Source organism: Cololabis saira, chromosome 13, assembly GCF_033807715.1.
Source record: "Cololabis saira isolate AMF1-May2022 chromosome 13, fColSai1.1, whole genome shotgun sequence".
NCBI classification, from domain to species: Eukaryota; Metazoa; Chordata; class Actinopteri; order Beloniformes; family Belonidae; genus Cololabis; species Cololabis saira.
Window position 1 is genome coordinate 28,564,767 of NC_084599.1, and position 15,904 is coordinate 28,580,670.

At 38.7% G+C, this 15,904-nt stretch overlaps 2 protein-coding genes across 2 annotated transcripts in view; both read right to left on the reverse strand.

The window, feature by feature from the left end:
- LOC133458529 (low-density lipoprotein receptor-like) overlaps nucleotides 1-10,472 on the reverse strand; it is a 28,782-nt gene extending 18,310 nt beyond the window's left edge. Inside the window, exons 1-3 of the mRNA XM_061738528.1 lie at nucleotides 10,409-10,472; nucleotides 9,586-9,720; nucleotides 8,157-8,534 (exon numbers count right to left, since the gene is read on the reverse strand). Of these exons, the coding sequence (XP_061594512.1) occupies nucleotides 8,157-8,534; nucleotides 9,586-9,720; nucleotides 10,409-10,469 (574 nt within the window). The 5' untranslated portion in view covers nucleotides 10,470-10,472. The remainder of the gene's footprint in view (nucleotides 1-8,156; nucleotides 8,535-9,585; nucleotides 9,721-10,408) is intronic.
- Nucleotides 10,473-12,210: 1,738 nt separating this feature from the next.
- Nucleotides 12,211-15,695, reverse strand: ndufa7 (NADH:ubiquinone oxidoreductase subunit A7). The gene is made up of 4 exons (XM_061737204.1): nucleotides 15,555-15,695; nucleotides 15,264-15,313; nucleotides 12,649-12,786; nucleotides 12,211-12,409 (listed from the first exon to the last, which is right to left on the reverse strand). Exons 1-4 carry the CDS (start codon nucleotides 15,603-15,605, stop codon nucleotides 12,322-12,324), a joined length of 327 nt encoding a protein of 108 aa, XP_061593188.1. The 5' UTR covers nucleotides 15,606-15,695; the 3' UTR covers nucleotides 12,211-12,321.
- Nucleotides 15,696-15,904: the final 209 nt, after the last annotated feature.

Here is a 15,904-nt window from a genome sequence, read left to right on the forward strand (position 1 = left end):
AACGGGGGAAAAAGGCGACACCTTAAGGTGACTTTCCTTGAAGCTGGCTCTCCCAATTAAATTAATTAGCAATACAATTTGTTGAGAGAAGACAATGGGCAGACACAGATGTTTAGCATCGGGGGGTCTGATCTGCGGTCTGGTTTGACACCTCAGATGGGAGACAGACAGTAAAGGAAATGTAGAGCTGGAAGTGACAAAGTTCGGGGGTCTTTTCCCGTTCCCTCAACCAATGAAAATCATTTGCAAAGAACATCCTCCTTTTAGAGTATAAAGTCAACTGGACTCATGAATACGTTGTGCATTTCTCTCCGTACCCACGCGGTCTGAGAAGAAGTGTACCCCGGCCGGAGACAACTGTATCTCCGACCGGTAAAAACCTTGTGCTTGACATGATTAAAAGTTGTATTAACCTGTATTCTTTCCACTAGTCTTTCTTGATTCACCAGACAAAAGAACACGAAATCTTTCACCATGCAGAACTGAATGACTTTATCCCTTCCTTCAGGTTCAGTGTGAGAGCAGAGATTTGTGGAGGGCAAAGACTCAATCAACTGATAAACTCATTAAAAGGCACCTTGACCCTCAATGCACGGTACAAGCCATTATTTAAAAAACACATCCGGTAAAGAGAATTAATTTCCTGTGGTGAAGCTGCCCCTCCTTAGCAGCAGAGTGTATGTATACAGCATCTAGAAAAGAAAACGGCCACTAATTTTGTTGTTTATACATTAGCTTTATGAAGGGGGAAAAAAAAAACAAAAAAAAACCCAAGCTTGTTTTGTCCTCACTTCTCTAGACTAATGAATGTCCCTGTAAAATGCTTTTCCTTTTTTTTTTTTTTACATGAGTGCTTGTGTAGTAGCTGAGTAGTAGTAACAGTAACAGCAGTAGTAACTGGCAAGATCAAGAGAGTACTCTATCTTTTGTTTAAATATTTGAATCAGTAACCATGAAGGTCCCATTAAAACTAGTTGAGCTGCAGAACATTTTCAAAACAAAAAGGATAATCCAAAAATAATTTCATGAGACAAAGCAGATTGTGGTATTCATTTGAAATGAAAATGTGCGTGATAGGAAAATTATAAATACAGACCAACATTTGCATATCAAACACTTCCTTCCATCATTTAACAGATAACCTTTGTTTTGTGCATGCTGACTAGAAGAGTCAGGTCTGTTGGGAAAAGGAAATATGGACAACTACAGGTAGAGGACCCGCTGGGTTTCATCCTGGGAAGAAGAGTTGTCTTGGAGATCTGAAATAGAGTTGTTCATATACCATATCGGAAATACTCGTAGATGCTAACAAATATTAGGGTATTGGTCTGCATTTACATCTATGCATCATCTGAGAGCTACGCAATTTCTTCAACTGGAATATGAAATGGTGTACCAAGCCACCTCAGCTGACTCCTCCCAATGTGAAAGAGCGGCAGCTCGACTACGAGCTCTGAGCTCCCGACTGACTGAGCTTCTCATCCTATCGGCGCGTCCAGCCACGCTGCGGAGGAAACATTTCGGCCGCTTGTATCCGCGATCTTGTCCTGTCGGTCATTACCCAATGTTCATGTCCATAGGTGAGGGTGAGAGCTTAGATTACAGTAAATCAAGAGCGTTGCCTTTCAACTCAGCTCCTTCTTCACCACGACGGTCTGATACACCAACCGCATAACTGGGGATGCTGCACCAATCCGTCTGTCAATCTCATGCTCCATCTTACCCTCACTCGTGAACAAGATCAAGCAAGAGGCAGGACCTCTTCACCTACCAAAAAAAAAAAAAACCTACCCGTCTTTTGACCCTCTGCTCCATTCATCCAGGATATTCAGCGGATTCATTAAATTTTAAAATGGGAGTCAAGTATAAAAACAAAAATCATATTTTCTGTGCTGCAACTTACATTTAGGTTGCTACCAATTGAAGAAAAAAAAGGGGGAAAAAAAGAAAAGGTACTTGATTGCACTTCAGACTTCAAATACATTATTGAATCAGTTGTTTAAAGGAGCATGAGGCTCCTTTTAAGAAATGAGACTCTCTAGCGCCACCCTTCGCCACGACGGCCGTTGGGGGTACTGCAGCCAACAGCGAAGCCGGCACGGGAGAACGGGGAGAACGCACATGCAGCGTCATGTGACGTCACATCCGTAGCCCAGCGCGGGAAATTCCGGCCCGGAATTGTAGCACATTTTGCAGCACACAGCCTGTTCAAGGCAACGGAGAGATACACTAGAGGGCTCATTCTTTTGGGTTTGGAACGCTTCATCTGACATTATTACTAGAAAAATGAAAACGTATACCATTTTTTTTCAGAAATCCAGCCTCAAGCTCCTTTAAATCTGAAGGTTGGTGTGATGTCACAAGTGCAAAATTATCCAGCGTCCTCAATTTTATCTCCAGTAAATAGACCGATTCAGTTTAACTTGTGCTATACCTTGGGTGCTGCAGACACCTAGAAATCTTCTTTTAACAGCAACTTATCTCCTTAATTTAGATGACGCTCTACCAGTACTTTAATAGTTTTATATCCCAAGTAAGAAATACAGTACCCAATTGTCTTTATTTCACCACCCCCAGTTCAAAGTTGGAAATTCCCATCTTCCCTTTTGTCACCAAATGCAAAAGTGAAAAACAGCCCCTCTCCCCCTACATCATAACGGATGCAAAAAGGGGCTGCCAATTCAGCTCAACCCCTCAGCCCCCTGTGTGTCCCTGCACTACATCCATAAAAGCATCCCCTCTCACTACAACATCATCCAGTTGGCTAATGACTATGGTGTGGCTCATCTCTGGAGAGAATAAGTCTGTGTATCAGGCGACTGATGGGGTGGAGCATAGAAAATAACTTGGCCTTGAATACAACCAAAACCAAGTTGTAAATTATAGACTTCAGGAAGACAAAGACAGACATTCAGCTGTAAAAAAGCGGGACTGTATGCAGAAGGTCCCCGACTTCTAGTCTCTGGTCATCTACATAAGGGACGACCTGACCCAGAGCACCAACACCACAGCTCTCAACAAGAAGGCCCAGCAAAGACTGTTCTTCCTGTAGGATACTCAGGAACACACAAAAGCTGTTTGTCTTCCATCCAGACAGCGCATACCCACACACCCCTACAAGCAGTGTGGTGGTGGTAGGGGAGGGAGGGGGCGCGACATAGTTGTTGACAAGAAAACCCTTCAGAGTGTCATCACTACAGTCCAGAAGATCACTGGCTGCCCTCTCTCCTCCCTGGAGCAACTGTACAGTTTCATCGTCTCAAAAAGGCTCATAGCTTTGTGAAAGAGGGGGTCACAGTCCTATCCATTTAATTTGCACTCATTTAAGAGGCACTTTTTTTTTTTTGTAAGCGCTACTTCTCAATATTTACGATTGTTTGCAATGAGAGGATGAAATCGTCTGGGCTCTGCTTCAGGTGCAATGTACCCTCATAAAAGAGGTGTGACAATGACAGAAATAAGCCAGAAGTTACCATAAAGTCACTGATGCTACTCTATCGCCCTCTGCTGGATGATCAGCAGAGCACCTTTAGTAAACCTAGATGCTTGTGTATCCTCGCCCACTGTAGCAGTAACCTCTTATCACTGGCATGGTTCCAGCACGTCACCGATACCGAAACTGCATTCATCCACACTGGCACGTGAATATACCGTTTGTAATCATGCGTGCACAACTGGACCCAAACTGTCTGTAGTCAGGAGAGCTTGCATTGTATTAAAAACAGGTCCAAGTATTTCTGCTGATGAACCTCCAAAAGTTCTAATGTGATAACATTTTTATGGATACAGTGTCTAAATAAGGTACTCTTAAGATACTTAATGGTACTGCGATACCTTGTTTACTTGCTTTAAAAGTAAAAATGTTCAAAAAAGTAAATTAGTTTTGGAGGGTTCAATATTTTTCAAAGGATACGCAGTAGGGCTGGGCGATAAACCGAAAATTTACCGTTATCGACATTCACTGTGATTACTGACATCAATTTTCCCATGTCAGTAAATTCTGTGTTTTGATAAAAAAAGAAAATAAATGTATTTTTGTCTGTTTCGACTGTGTGCTGATAAGCTATTTTCATTCCCCTTTATGTAATCACGTGACTCCACCCATCCAGTCTGAACTATACCTTTATTTATAAAGCGCTTTTCAAAAACAAGTCACAAAGTGCTTTACATGCAATTAAAAACAATTAGTACAATATTAAGACACAATTGACAGATAATAAAAACAGACAAATAATACAATCAGTTAAAGGAGCTTGAGGCAAGAATAAGAAATGAGACTCATTAGCGCCACGACGGCCGTCGGGGTTACTGCAGCCAACAGCGAAGCCGGCACGGGAGAACGCGCATGCAGCGTCATTTGTCGTCACATCCGCAGGACAGCGCGGGAAATTCCGGTCCGGAATTGCAGCACATTTTGCAGCACACAGCCTGTTCAAGGCAACGGAGAGATACACTAGAGGGCTCATTCTTTTGGGTTTGGAACGCTTCATCTGACATTATTACTAGAAAACTTAAAACGTATACGAATTTTTTTCATAAATCCTGCCTCAATCCTGCCTCATGCTCCTTTAAACGCAAGTCTAAAATAGTGAGTTTTTAAAAGTGACTTAAATGAAGACAGTGTGTTAGCTACCCTGATCTCCTCCGGCAGGTCATTCCATAAGCGAGGGGCTAAAACAGAAAAGGCCCGGTCACCCTTGGTCTTTAAGTTACACCAAGGAATGGCCAGGAATGACCCACCAGAGGATCTCAGGGTGCGTTCAGGCTCGTATGAGGTCAGGACGTCAGCTATGTAATCAGGAGCTAGTCCCATACGAGCCTTAAAAGTAATAATTAAAATATTAAAATCCACTCAAACGGACTGGGAGCCAGTGAAGGGATTTTAAAATTGGTTGGATATGTTCTCTCCTGTTGGACCTGGTAATGAGTCTGGCTGCTGCATTTTGAATTAACTGTAGTTTATTTAGATTTTGCTAAGTGAGGCATGAAAAAAGTGCATTGCAGTAATCTAACCGGGATGAAATAAATGCATGTATAACTGTCTCTAAGTTTTTAGATGAAAGAAATGACCTGATTTTTGATATTTTTCTAAGTTGGAAGAAGCATGATTGGACAACGAAATTTATATGCTGGTCGAAATTGCGGTGTTTGTCAAAAATAATACCAAGGTTTCTACAAAAAGTGGTGATGTTGGATGAAAGGGGACGAAGATGGGAAAAAATATGATGAATATTTTGCGATGAGTCTGGGCCTATGATGAGGATTTCTGTCTTTTCTGAGTTAAGTTGTAAAAAGTTTGATGCCATCCAGTTATTGATATCTGCAATGCACATGTGGAGGTTATTTAGTTGATTGGAGTTGCTATTATCAAAGGAAAGGTATAATTGTGTATTATCGACATAGAAATGGTATTTAATATTGTGTTTTGTAATAATGACCTAGAGGAAGCATGTAAATGGAGAACAGTAATGGACCGAGAACAGAACCTTGAGGAACTCCATAATCTAATGGTGATGAAGATGACTGAAAATTACCAATTTCTCCACAGAAAGACCTTTCGGACAGATAAGAACGGAACCAATCTAAAACCAACCCTGAAATGCCCATCCAATTTTTAAGAAGCTCAATTAAAATATTATGATCAACAGTGTCAAAAGCCGCAGATAGATCCAACAGGAGTAGAACAGAGTGTTGACTACGATCAGCTGCTAAAAGAAGATAATTTAAAACCTTAAGAAGTGCCGTTTCTGTGCTAAAACCTGCTCTAAAACCCGACTGAAATCTCTAAGAGGTAATTACCGTTCATAAAATAAATAATTTGATCTGCCACAACTTTTTCTAAAACTTTAGCGATAAATGGTAGTTTTGAGATTGGCCAGAAGTTATTGAGGATATCTGGGTCTAGTGAGGCTTTTTTAAGGAGAGGTTGTATGACTGCCATTTTGAATTAATCAGGAACAAGACCAGATGAGAGCGATGAGTTTAATAGAATTGGACAGGTTATGGCAAGGGTTTCTTTTAGGAAGTGGGTAGGAATGACATCAAGAGAGCAAGTTGAGTTTTTTATTTTGGAAATTTTTTCACTGATATTTTCTATTGTAAGAAGGGCAAAGGAATTTAAGGTACAATTGATGCTAGGAGGAGAGGATTCAGAGACAGGCAGGACAGTAAGTGAGATATTGTTTCGGATGTTTTTGATTTTATCTAAAAAGAAAGAATGAAACTGTTCACATTTGTCAGTTGATGTTTCAATAATGGCAGGAGGTGGGCTTGAAGTACAGCTTACTTCATTGAAAAGGAGTCTGGGATTAGATTTATGGTTGTTGATGAGGTCATTATAATATTTTTTATCTCTTGCCAATTTCACTGCGGAAATAAAAGTCTTCATTAAATCTCTTAAAATTTGGTGGTCTGCAGGCTTTTTGGAAACCTTCCATTTTCTTTCAGCTCTACGACACAACTGTTTCAGTGATCTGATATCATTTGTTAGCCAAGGCTGAGGTGTGGTTTTATATTTTTTGATTTTTAAAAAAGGAGCCACAATATCCAGAATATTTTTACACGTTGAATTAAAATTAGTAGTGGCATTATTAATATTCACAGAAGAGTTAAAACCAAGGTCAGCGGAGGCAAAGGCATCATAAAATTTAGCAGCTGAAGTAGAGTTAAAAATGTGAGAGTATGAAGGAATAGTGTTGTTATTGTTGTTAATATTCTGAACGCAAGTATGAAAATGAAGTGATTTATGATCAGAAACCACACTCTCTAGGCATACAACATCCCTCATTAGAATACCATGATATAAAACCAGGTCAAGAACATGTCCCTTATTGTGCGTAGGTCCTGTCAGAGCACGAGAAAGGTTAAAAGTATGAAGTAATTTTAAGAAATTGGCAGCTAAAACATTGTTAGGGCAGCACACATGATGTTAAAATCACCTAAAAGCAAGATATCTTTGTGTTTTGGCATGATAATGGAGAGCATTTCATAAAATTCATTAATAAAACCAGATGAATTTTGTGGCCTATAAACTAAAACACATAGCGTTTCAGATGAGCCTCTTAAAAGAAAGCACAAATACTCAAAAGATAAAAACACACCAAGATCAATCATTGAGCATTTAAAACTGTTTTTATAAACCACTACCACTCCACCACCCCTGCCTGAGGCCCTGGGTTTGTTAAAATACGAGAAGCCAGGGGGAGCCGTTTCAACAAGTGGCACAGTGTCATCTGTTGCAAACCAGGATTCAGTAATCATAAAAAAGTCAATATTATGGGAGGTAATAAAATCATTGCAGATAAATGTTTTGTTCCCTAACGAACGAACATTAAAAAGACTAAAGGTGACGGGCAAGGGAGGAGGAGGAGGTACAGAACTGGGCTGACATTGGATGTGAGATAGCACTTCATGATTGGCACTTCTGTAGGAGGGAGGGTTGTGAGGCCTGTGGTTTATAATTACAGGAATGTAACTGACATGGTGATGTAAGTTATTAACCATGCTGTGGGGTTGCTCTGGGACACTATAACTGTTATTGAAGGTTTTATATGAATGAGTTAAGGCAGGCCATGAGGTAGCAGGACCCTCTCTAACAGAATTGGGTGTCAAAGTGAATTTATTTGGGTCATGCTGGGGGGTGAAGTTGATAAAGTTTGATGTGAGTTTCCTGGTTCCCTTATGGTTTGGGTGTAGGCCATCAGATTTATAGAGATAATTTTTAGTCCAGAATGAATCAAAATTACTGATAAAACCATAGCCTGTTGCTGTGCAGAAATAATCTAACCACTGATGGAGGCCAAAGAGACGGCTGAAGCGCTCAGATCCAGCCGATAAGCTGGGTAGGGGACCAGATAAAATGCAGAAAGGAAACCCAAGAAAATGCTGAGAAATTTACTTCAGCGCACCGTAACTCCAACAGCCCATTTTACAAACGAGTCACGGCCCACTATTGCGCGCTGAGCTCTCAACTCAGAGCAGCTGTCTGGACTCTGGAGTTAAAGGGCCAATCAGCCAATCTGAAAATAGTTTGTTTGGTGTCGGCTAAGGGTTATTGTACATTTATCGTTAGAGGTAAAACTGCCCAATTTATCGTGATATTGATTTATGGTCATATCGCCCAGCCCTAATATGCAGCTATAAAAACAAACACTCACCACAATTCTCCTCATCACTGCCATCAGAGCAGTCTGGCGAGTGATCGCACCTCGATGTGTGCCGTATGCACTCCCCGTCTCCACACTGAAACTCTGACAGGCCACATGCGATGGAGGTCTGAGGGATGGGTGGGGCTGAGCCACACAGCTCTCGGGACTCATCCCGTTTGTCTCTGCAATCAGTCCGTCCATCGCAGACCTTGTTTTTAGGCAGGCAGATGTCCGCCAGGCCGCAGGAGAAGAAACCAGCTGTGCAGTTGTAGCAAGAATCCTCATCGCTTCCATCAGCGCAGTCATCAACACCATCACATAATAGCTGTGTCGATATGCACCGTCTTCCATGGCAGATAAATTCATATTTGTTGCACCACAAGTGGCCTGTAATTTATAAATATTGTTACAGAAAGTTTCTCAGATTACTTCATTGTGTAAATTATCTGAATAATTTTGATCCAAGTTCAGTGGAGTTGTAATGTATACATTATAAGATATAGATAACTGATCTGCTTCCTCAGATCAACATCTGAAAAGCTGAACTTAACAGACAGAATGTCACATAATTTATCTTACTCTGAATCAAAACACAACTACAGCTGTACCTGGGGATCAACTTTATGTGATAAAGATATCACAGCTGCTTCCTTAATAGAAACATGTAAGCGTCAACACCGATAAAACACATGATGCAATACAGTGGATTGTGAAGATTAACTCTGAGAATAGAGGATAAGACAAATAAAAAGAAATTCCAGATGGCTGCCAAACTATCACCTTTCATGCCTTTTGGCAGCACGGCAGATCACACATGCTGGCTTCATTCACATCAGCCTTATTGATGTTAAAATGCCTGAAAGCAGATCAAATAATTTCCCACAGAGCTCTTGTCAGCAAACCCGCAGTTCACGCTGTACACTAAAATCTCTCTGGAATTCAACATCAAAAGCTCCAACCATCTCAGCGGTATGAGAACTTGGAAAGCCTGTGAAGCCGTATCCTAACATCTTAACAGTAATCAGATTATCTTATCTTCACAGCAAGGCTCTTCATGGTTTGACACTTTGAAATATATGATTGGTGTTAAAATAATTTAATCTTTTTAATACAATTTAATTTGAAAAATCTGTAATTTATAGAGCAAAAGTCATGTTAGTCAGCCAAGACTGAACATGATCGTGTAAGCATATTAGACTTTAGCATGTCTGTACAAATGTTACCTGTGATCTAAAATAAAAATATGTCTCAAAGGCTCATTTTTAAGCCACTTTTACCTTTTGAATATGTCATCTTTACACATTTCAATGAAGCTTTGGATCTTTCAGATTATGCTTCTGTTCTACAACTTACTAAAATAATTGTTCATTATTTTATTGGTGCCGTCTCACACTGCAGGTTAAGTTTGGATAGAGAAGCCATCACACGGTCAACTCACTACAGTGCTGTTCATCTGAACCGTCCTCACAGTCCACGTGGCCGTCACACTCCTCTGACCTCGAGATGCACACACCATCGCTGCATCTGAACTCCTGCTCCTGATGGCAGGTGGGCAAAGAGTGAGCTGCCACCCCTGAAAACACAAAAGATTTGCACTGCTGATATTTCAAGTTGTATTGCTCTATCACATTGCATATAAAAGATAAGATAATCCTTTAAAACGGCGGCAAACTTGGTGGGAAGGTGGGGGTTTGAATATGTCAAAATGACTATTAACCACTAAATAAATAGCAGGCACATAATTGAGGTCACCAGAGGGTGTAATATGGCTGGCTTTTATTATTTTCTGTATTTTTCTAGAAAATTACATCGAATCGGCACACAGTACTTCACTATGAGCACTTCTATGAAGTCATATACTTTAATCCTTTATTTAAAAATACTTATCAAAAAAATGTCATCACTTTAATTCAGCTTTTCATTTCTACATATTTGACAATGCAAATATAGTTTAGTGTTTTCCCCCCTCATTTGTTTTCTATTGACAGAACTGTAGGCAAATCTTTTATTTAATGTACAAAAAAACAATGCAAAGACTTGTCTTAGATTAAGACCCACAGTCTGACTTCTTGCAACGTAATACACAAGTTAGGCAACAAAAGCTGTGGGAACAGCAGCGGCTGACAGCTGCATGTCTGTAAACACAGTTCATTCAAAGTGACACACTTGTCCGCTGAAGTCCGTAAGAACCGGACTGGGCACGAAATGCAAGTTTAAGCTAAATTTTCCAAAAAGGTGCAACTGTAGGTCTAACGTCCTACCACAAATATGATGGCAGATGAGCGGCGCGATGAGAAGAAATAACCCTCCAAGGTGCCCCATGCTGGATGACTGACTGCTGCGCAGCAGCGCGGCGCATGAAGATGACGCAACAGCCGCTTCTTTCATCTGTCAAACTTAAAATTAAATAAATAAAATTTCACCTTTAACTTTACGACGTAACACCAAGATGAATAAAAAAAGCTTTTAGAAATAATTTACGCTGTCAAACTAAATAATAATAGCAGCGAATAATAATAATAATAATAATAATAATAATAATAATAATAATAATCCTCTCCTCGTCACCAAATTCAGTTTTCAATCAATTTATTCTCATTTCACTCGAGTGGAAATCACATTTTATAGCGAGCACGTTTTAACCCCACGTGAAAACCCCAAAATGCTAGCTAAATGTGAAAATCACAAACTTACACCAAATTTTTGTTAGGTATCTTGAAACTCATGCCATTAAGTTGCAATACTATAGCGTTATGTATTTACAGTTTATTCAAATTCACAAGCATCGTCTCACCTTTGAAAATGTCTCCCAGCAGAGTATTTAAATATTTGCGCAGCTGTTCTAATTAAAATCTGCAGATTATCCTCCCAGACAAGTTTATCAGAAACACCTGTGTGGATTTAATCCAGTGTCTCTACCACAGTGACACCATGAAACATTCATTTTGAGTTTTTGTTTAGCATTGTCACAGTGAGACGTTATACTGAGTAGTCATCCTTATGACTTTGGGAACAAAATTAACACACGGTATAGGCCACCCTGCCATAAAGCAAAATAGTGAAAAAGCTTTATAAAAGTAGAATCTGTGTGCATGGACAGCAGACCCAACCACCAGCCCTACAACCATCCAACCACTGCATCACTGTCAACTAGTGTCCTGTGGGTGTTACTTAATTACTGAAAGAAAAAAAAAAACACTGTTGAGGTTCCATGCCTTATGGTGATTAGGTGAATACTCTTCAACATCAATAGCTCTCACCCTAGTTACTTTAGGACAGGGATATTCAATTGGCGGCCCGCGGGCCACATGCGGCCCGCCAGGAGCTTTTATGTGGCCCCTGGTCATATTTAAAAAAAGGGGGTGTTTGTTGAAAATTTTTTTTTTTTTTAATAATATTTTTATAACTGGCTACTATGGATTAAAATGGTTGTGCTCAATGCTTAATATAATATTCAAATAAGGAAATCTTGGTGGAAAGTGGTGCTTTGTCATTATGGCGTGTTTTATTAAAAGTAGGTCATTATCAATTTCATTAAGTTTGCACAATGCATGGTTTCAAAATGAACTTGCATTCAAAATAATATTTCTTTATCTGAATATTATATTTAACATTCACAATTACTAAATCTGAAGACAATTAATACATAATTCATATGTAAACTATATATTCAAATGTATAATACAAATGTATTATATTTACATAAGTCTTCGTCTTTGAGTGCAAAATACATTTTGAAAACCCCCACATTTTCAAATTGTGCAGCCCTCTCCATACAGTCCTTTTGCAGATGTGGCCCCCGGCCGAATCTAGTTGAATACCCCTGCTTTAGGACAAATAAAGGTGACAACAAAGCATAAAGTTTTGCCTGGTGGTGTGTGCCCTGGAACTTTATTTGATTCTAAAAAAATATGACGTGCTTCCAAAAAGATTGAAAACGCTGCTTTTATTAAGTCCACCCACTCACTTTTCATCTGATACTCCCAAACTATTTGTTAGATGGCAACAAATATGTTGGTACAATTGATACTGATACGAGACAACAAATGGACAAGACAAAAAAAAAGGTTTACATATAGATTTTATTCACACTTTCTATTGTACAAGACAAGTTGTAGCCATGGACCTTCAGCACATCCGTATGGAAAGGTAATGAAGAGGTCTGCTGTGCTGCTCAGAGGTACGGCTGGTCTGTGGAAAGCGATGGCTCTTTGTAAACAGCTCCTGGCGTCACTGGAGCCTTTGGAGTCTCAGCAACTTGACTAGAAGAGATCAAGTGAAAAGACCCCAAACAGTCAGTAAAAAGTATAAACAGAAAAGCTGGACTGATTTTTTTTTTTTAAAAAGCAAGAATTGTTATCAAACAAATAGATTATTATGCATGTTACAAAAAAAGTGAAGAAAAAACTAATCAATCATCTTAAATAATCTATATGTGTTTATCAGCAAGGATGATGATCAAATTATCATCACAAATGAATTAACCTTGATTTAAACTTACCTGCCAGCTGTAAGAGCCTTCTGCGATGACATCACAACTGTGGCGGGTACAGACTCCCTGCGGCCATCCCGAGTATAATAATAGTTAAATGCAAACTTGTGGCTCGGGCCTACTGCTAGTTTGGGTGGTGGCTGTGTCCTACAAAAAAAGACAAAGAAAAACCCAACACACATTGTAAAGAGACTTCTACAATATTGCTATTTTCTTAAGTTGCATGCAGATTATTTTTCTGCCCTGAATATGTTGGCATGTTACCACAAGTACTAGTAAGATATAAAATAGGATTCAAAACGCAACATTTGATAAACAGATCCATAAAAGTAACATCTTTCCTCTCAGTTATGTCTTTAATTCCTAAATACACATTTTTCCTGATTTGGGTTCCCTTTAGTGGCTTAACATTAAACCCAATACTGTACACCAATCAGCCATACAATAATGATTACCTGCTTAGTACTGAGTAGGCCGTGCCTTTCCTGACAAACGACCTCTGTCCAGTCAAGGTGTGGACAAAGAACATTTAATAGTGCCCTGGGTTGTCTCTTAATAATATGTTAAGAACAGAGCCTGGGGATTTTACATGCTGCCCATAGATGCCACCAGACTGGTGTCTGGGGATTTGGAGGTTTGGTGAACACACAGTTTTACAGCAATCTTTAAATCATTCCCATTTGCAGGGCTCACCACTGCTATGCTGGAGCAGAGATTTACTGATAATGATCTGCCAAAATGTTTAGGCAGGAATTAGGTTTCTGAGTAACATCCATTTGAAGTGTCAGGATGCATGTTTTTCAAGGACATTACATTGAAACAAGACTGGCAGCAGGACTATGTAACACTGCAACACTGTGTCACTTTACCCACCGTTTACTGTTTGTTTAAATAATTGCCATTTGCACTCATACTAGAAATATTACATGTTGTGTCATGTTGTATTTATTTGATCTTTTATCTCTTACCTTTTATCTTTAAACTTTTTAAGAATGTCTGTCCATCTGCTGTGCCTGCGCCCTTTTATGTTTATATGTTTACATGTTTACCGTGGGAAACGTCCCTCTCGATCTCTGTATGTCTTGACATACTTTATCGACAATAAAGCTACTTTGACTTTGAGCATTGCTCACCTTCCCCCTGAGTGATTTCTATGTTGCAGTTGATCGGTATACTTTTCTCAGTCTTTGGAAACGCTAGAGTCTTAATACACAACGTAGTTGTGTTGCAACTTGAAAATAACTTTTGTATTTGTCGCCGTTTCTGATTTGTGTCACTTTTAAATCCAAACATGTAACATAACAGGACTCAGAAGGAACAACGACTCGAACCTGAAAAATACAGAGGACCATCCCTATGGAATAGGCCTGTGTTGAAAAAATCAATTTTCTGATTCTAAATCGATTCTCATATTAATTCCTAAAAATCGATTTGTATGTCTAAAGATCGATTTTTTTTTAATTTTTTTTTTCCATCATTACATTTTTGCCTGGTGAACTTTAATCCCAGTAGTTTTGGAAACTCCTGAACTAAATGAACCTTTCTTTAGAGAAAATGCTGGACATTTCAGCTTAAATTTCTAAATGTTATATTAGTTCAATGAAGTTCATATTTTCTATATTTACTATAGCTTTTTTGGTTTCTCTGTTATCAGACACGGTTTGTCATGAAATACCTGAAAAATGCCTGGTGCTTCATGGCAAGCTGTGTCTGGTGACAGAATAAATCAAACAAGCTAAAATAATTTGTTTACTGCTTGAGCTGTTGCAATTTCTTTCTTCTTTTGCACTTTAAATGGATATTGAAATGCCTATTTGAGTTATTTATTTCTTAGTTATTTCACAATAATTATTGTGAAATTATTATTTCAATAGTTATTTTACAGTCATATAATCCAGGCAACACTAACCCAAATCAATATCGAATCGATTCGGATCGGATCGAATCAAATGGTGATAATCGATTCTGAATCTTAAGAATCGGAATCGAATCGATTCTTGACATTTGAATCGATACCCAGCTCTACTATGGAACAATTTACCTACATCACTAAAATCAATATCTTCACGGGCTTTGTTAAAAAAACAAACAGATCAGAAACGCTTCTGGAATTGTTAAATTGTACTTCTTTTCATGCAATTATGCTACATCTTCATCATTTTTCCTATCTTTCAATAATTCAGTATTGTTTTTCTTTTTCAGGCTAAATTGTCTTTTTTCTGTTTTATATTATGCATTTCTAAATTGTGTTTTTGCTTTTAAATCAGCTGCTACTGCTGCTGTTACTGCTGCTGTTATTTTTATGTTTGGTTTACAAAGGGGAGGCATTTCATAAGCCTTTTTGGCTTCCACCTCTCCTGCACAATGTTTAATTTGACCATTGTTTTTACTGTTTATACAGGTTCTGTTTTATGTGCAAATAAACTAAACTAAACCTCTGATTACACAGTAAACATAAGATTACATGTTTATTATGGGTGAACTTGAGCACCTTGCAGTTATGACACCAAATTAAAAATAGTATACAAGTCTCATGCACATAACATCATTATAAAATAAATATGAATTATATTATTACTAATAATAATAATAATAATGTTCGTGTTTTTAGCATTAATTCTTACCTCTTTGATATCTCCTCATATCGTAGCTGTAGTTTGGGTTGCAGATCATGCTGTAAAATAAAACATCAATGAGAATGTGTTCTGCCTGTAAAACCCACACGTTTATAAATTAACTGAACAAAATGACAGATTTAACGTTTATCTCACAGAAATGCTGCTAGCTCCCCGAGTTAGCCTTAACAGGGCTTTTAACTAATCACATCAATGAACTACCACACACAGACAATTTCTATTGGATTCACAAAACATCGTGACCCAATGTTGGAATCAGTCCACGGCTCAGTTTCTTACCCCTGCTAAGAAATTTCGCAAACGTTGTATGATTTTAGTAGCTGTAGCCATGTTGTTGTGAAGGACACGGGTCTTCTTCTTCTGCGCCGCCGGAGTGTCTGAGCTCAGCACTGCCCCCTAGTGTTTGTATTTGTATTTTATTTTTAAAGGAAAGAACCAGGGACAGTACATATTATAACATTTTCATGTAAATATGCTAGATTATAGCCAGTGGCTAATTTGCATCTTTAGTCCCTGGGGCAGGTTGATGTAAAAGAAGGTTCCAGACACACATACATTACATGTAGTCCAAGAAATTATGACACACAGCAGTAAAATACACTAATAAATACACAATAGAAGAAAACACA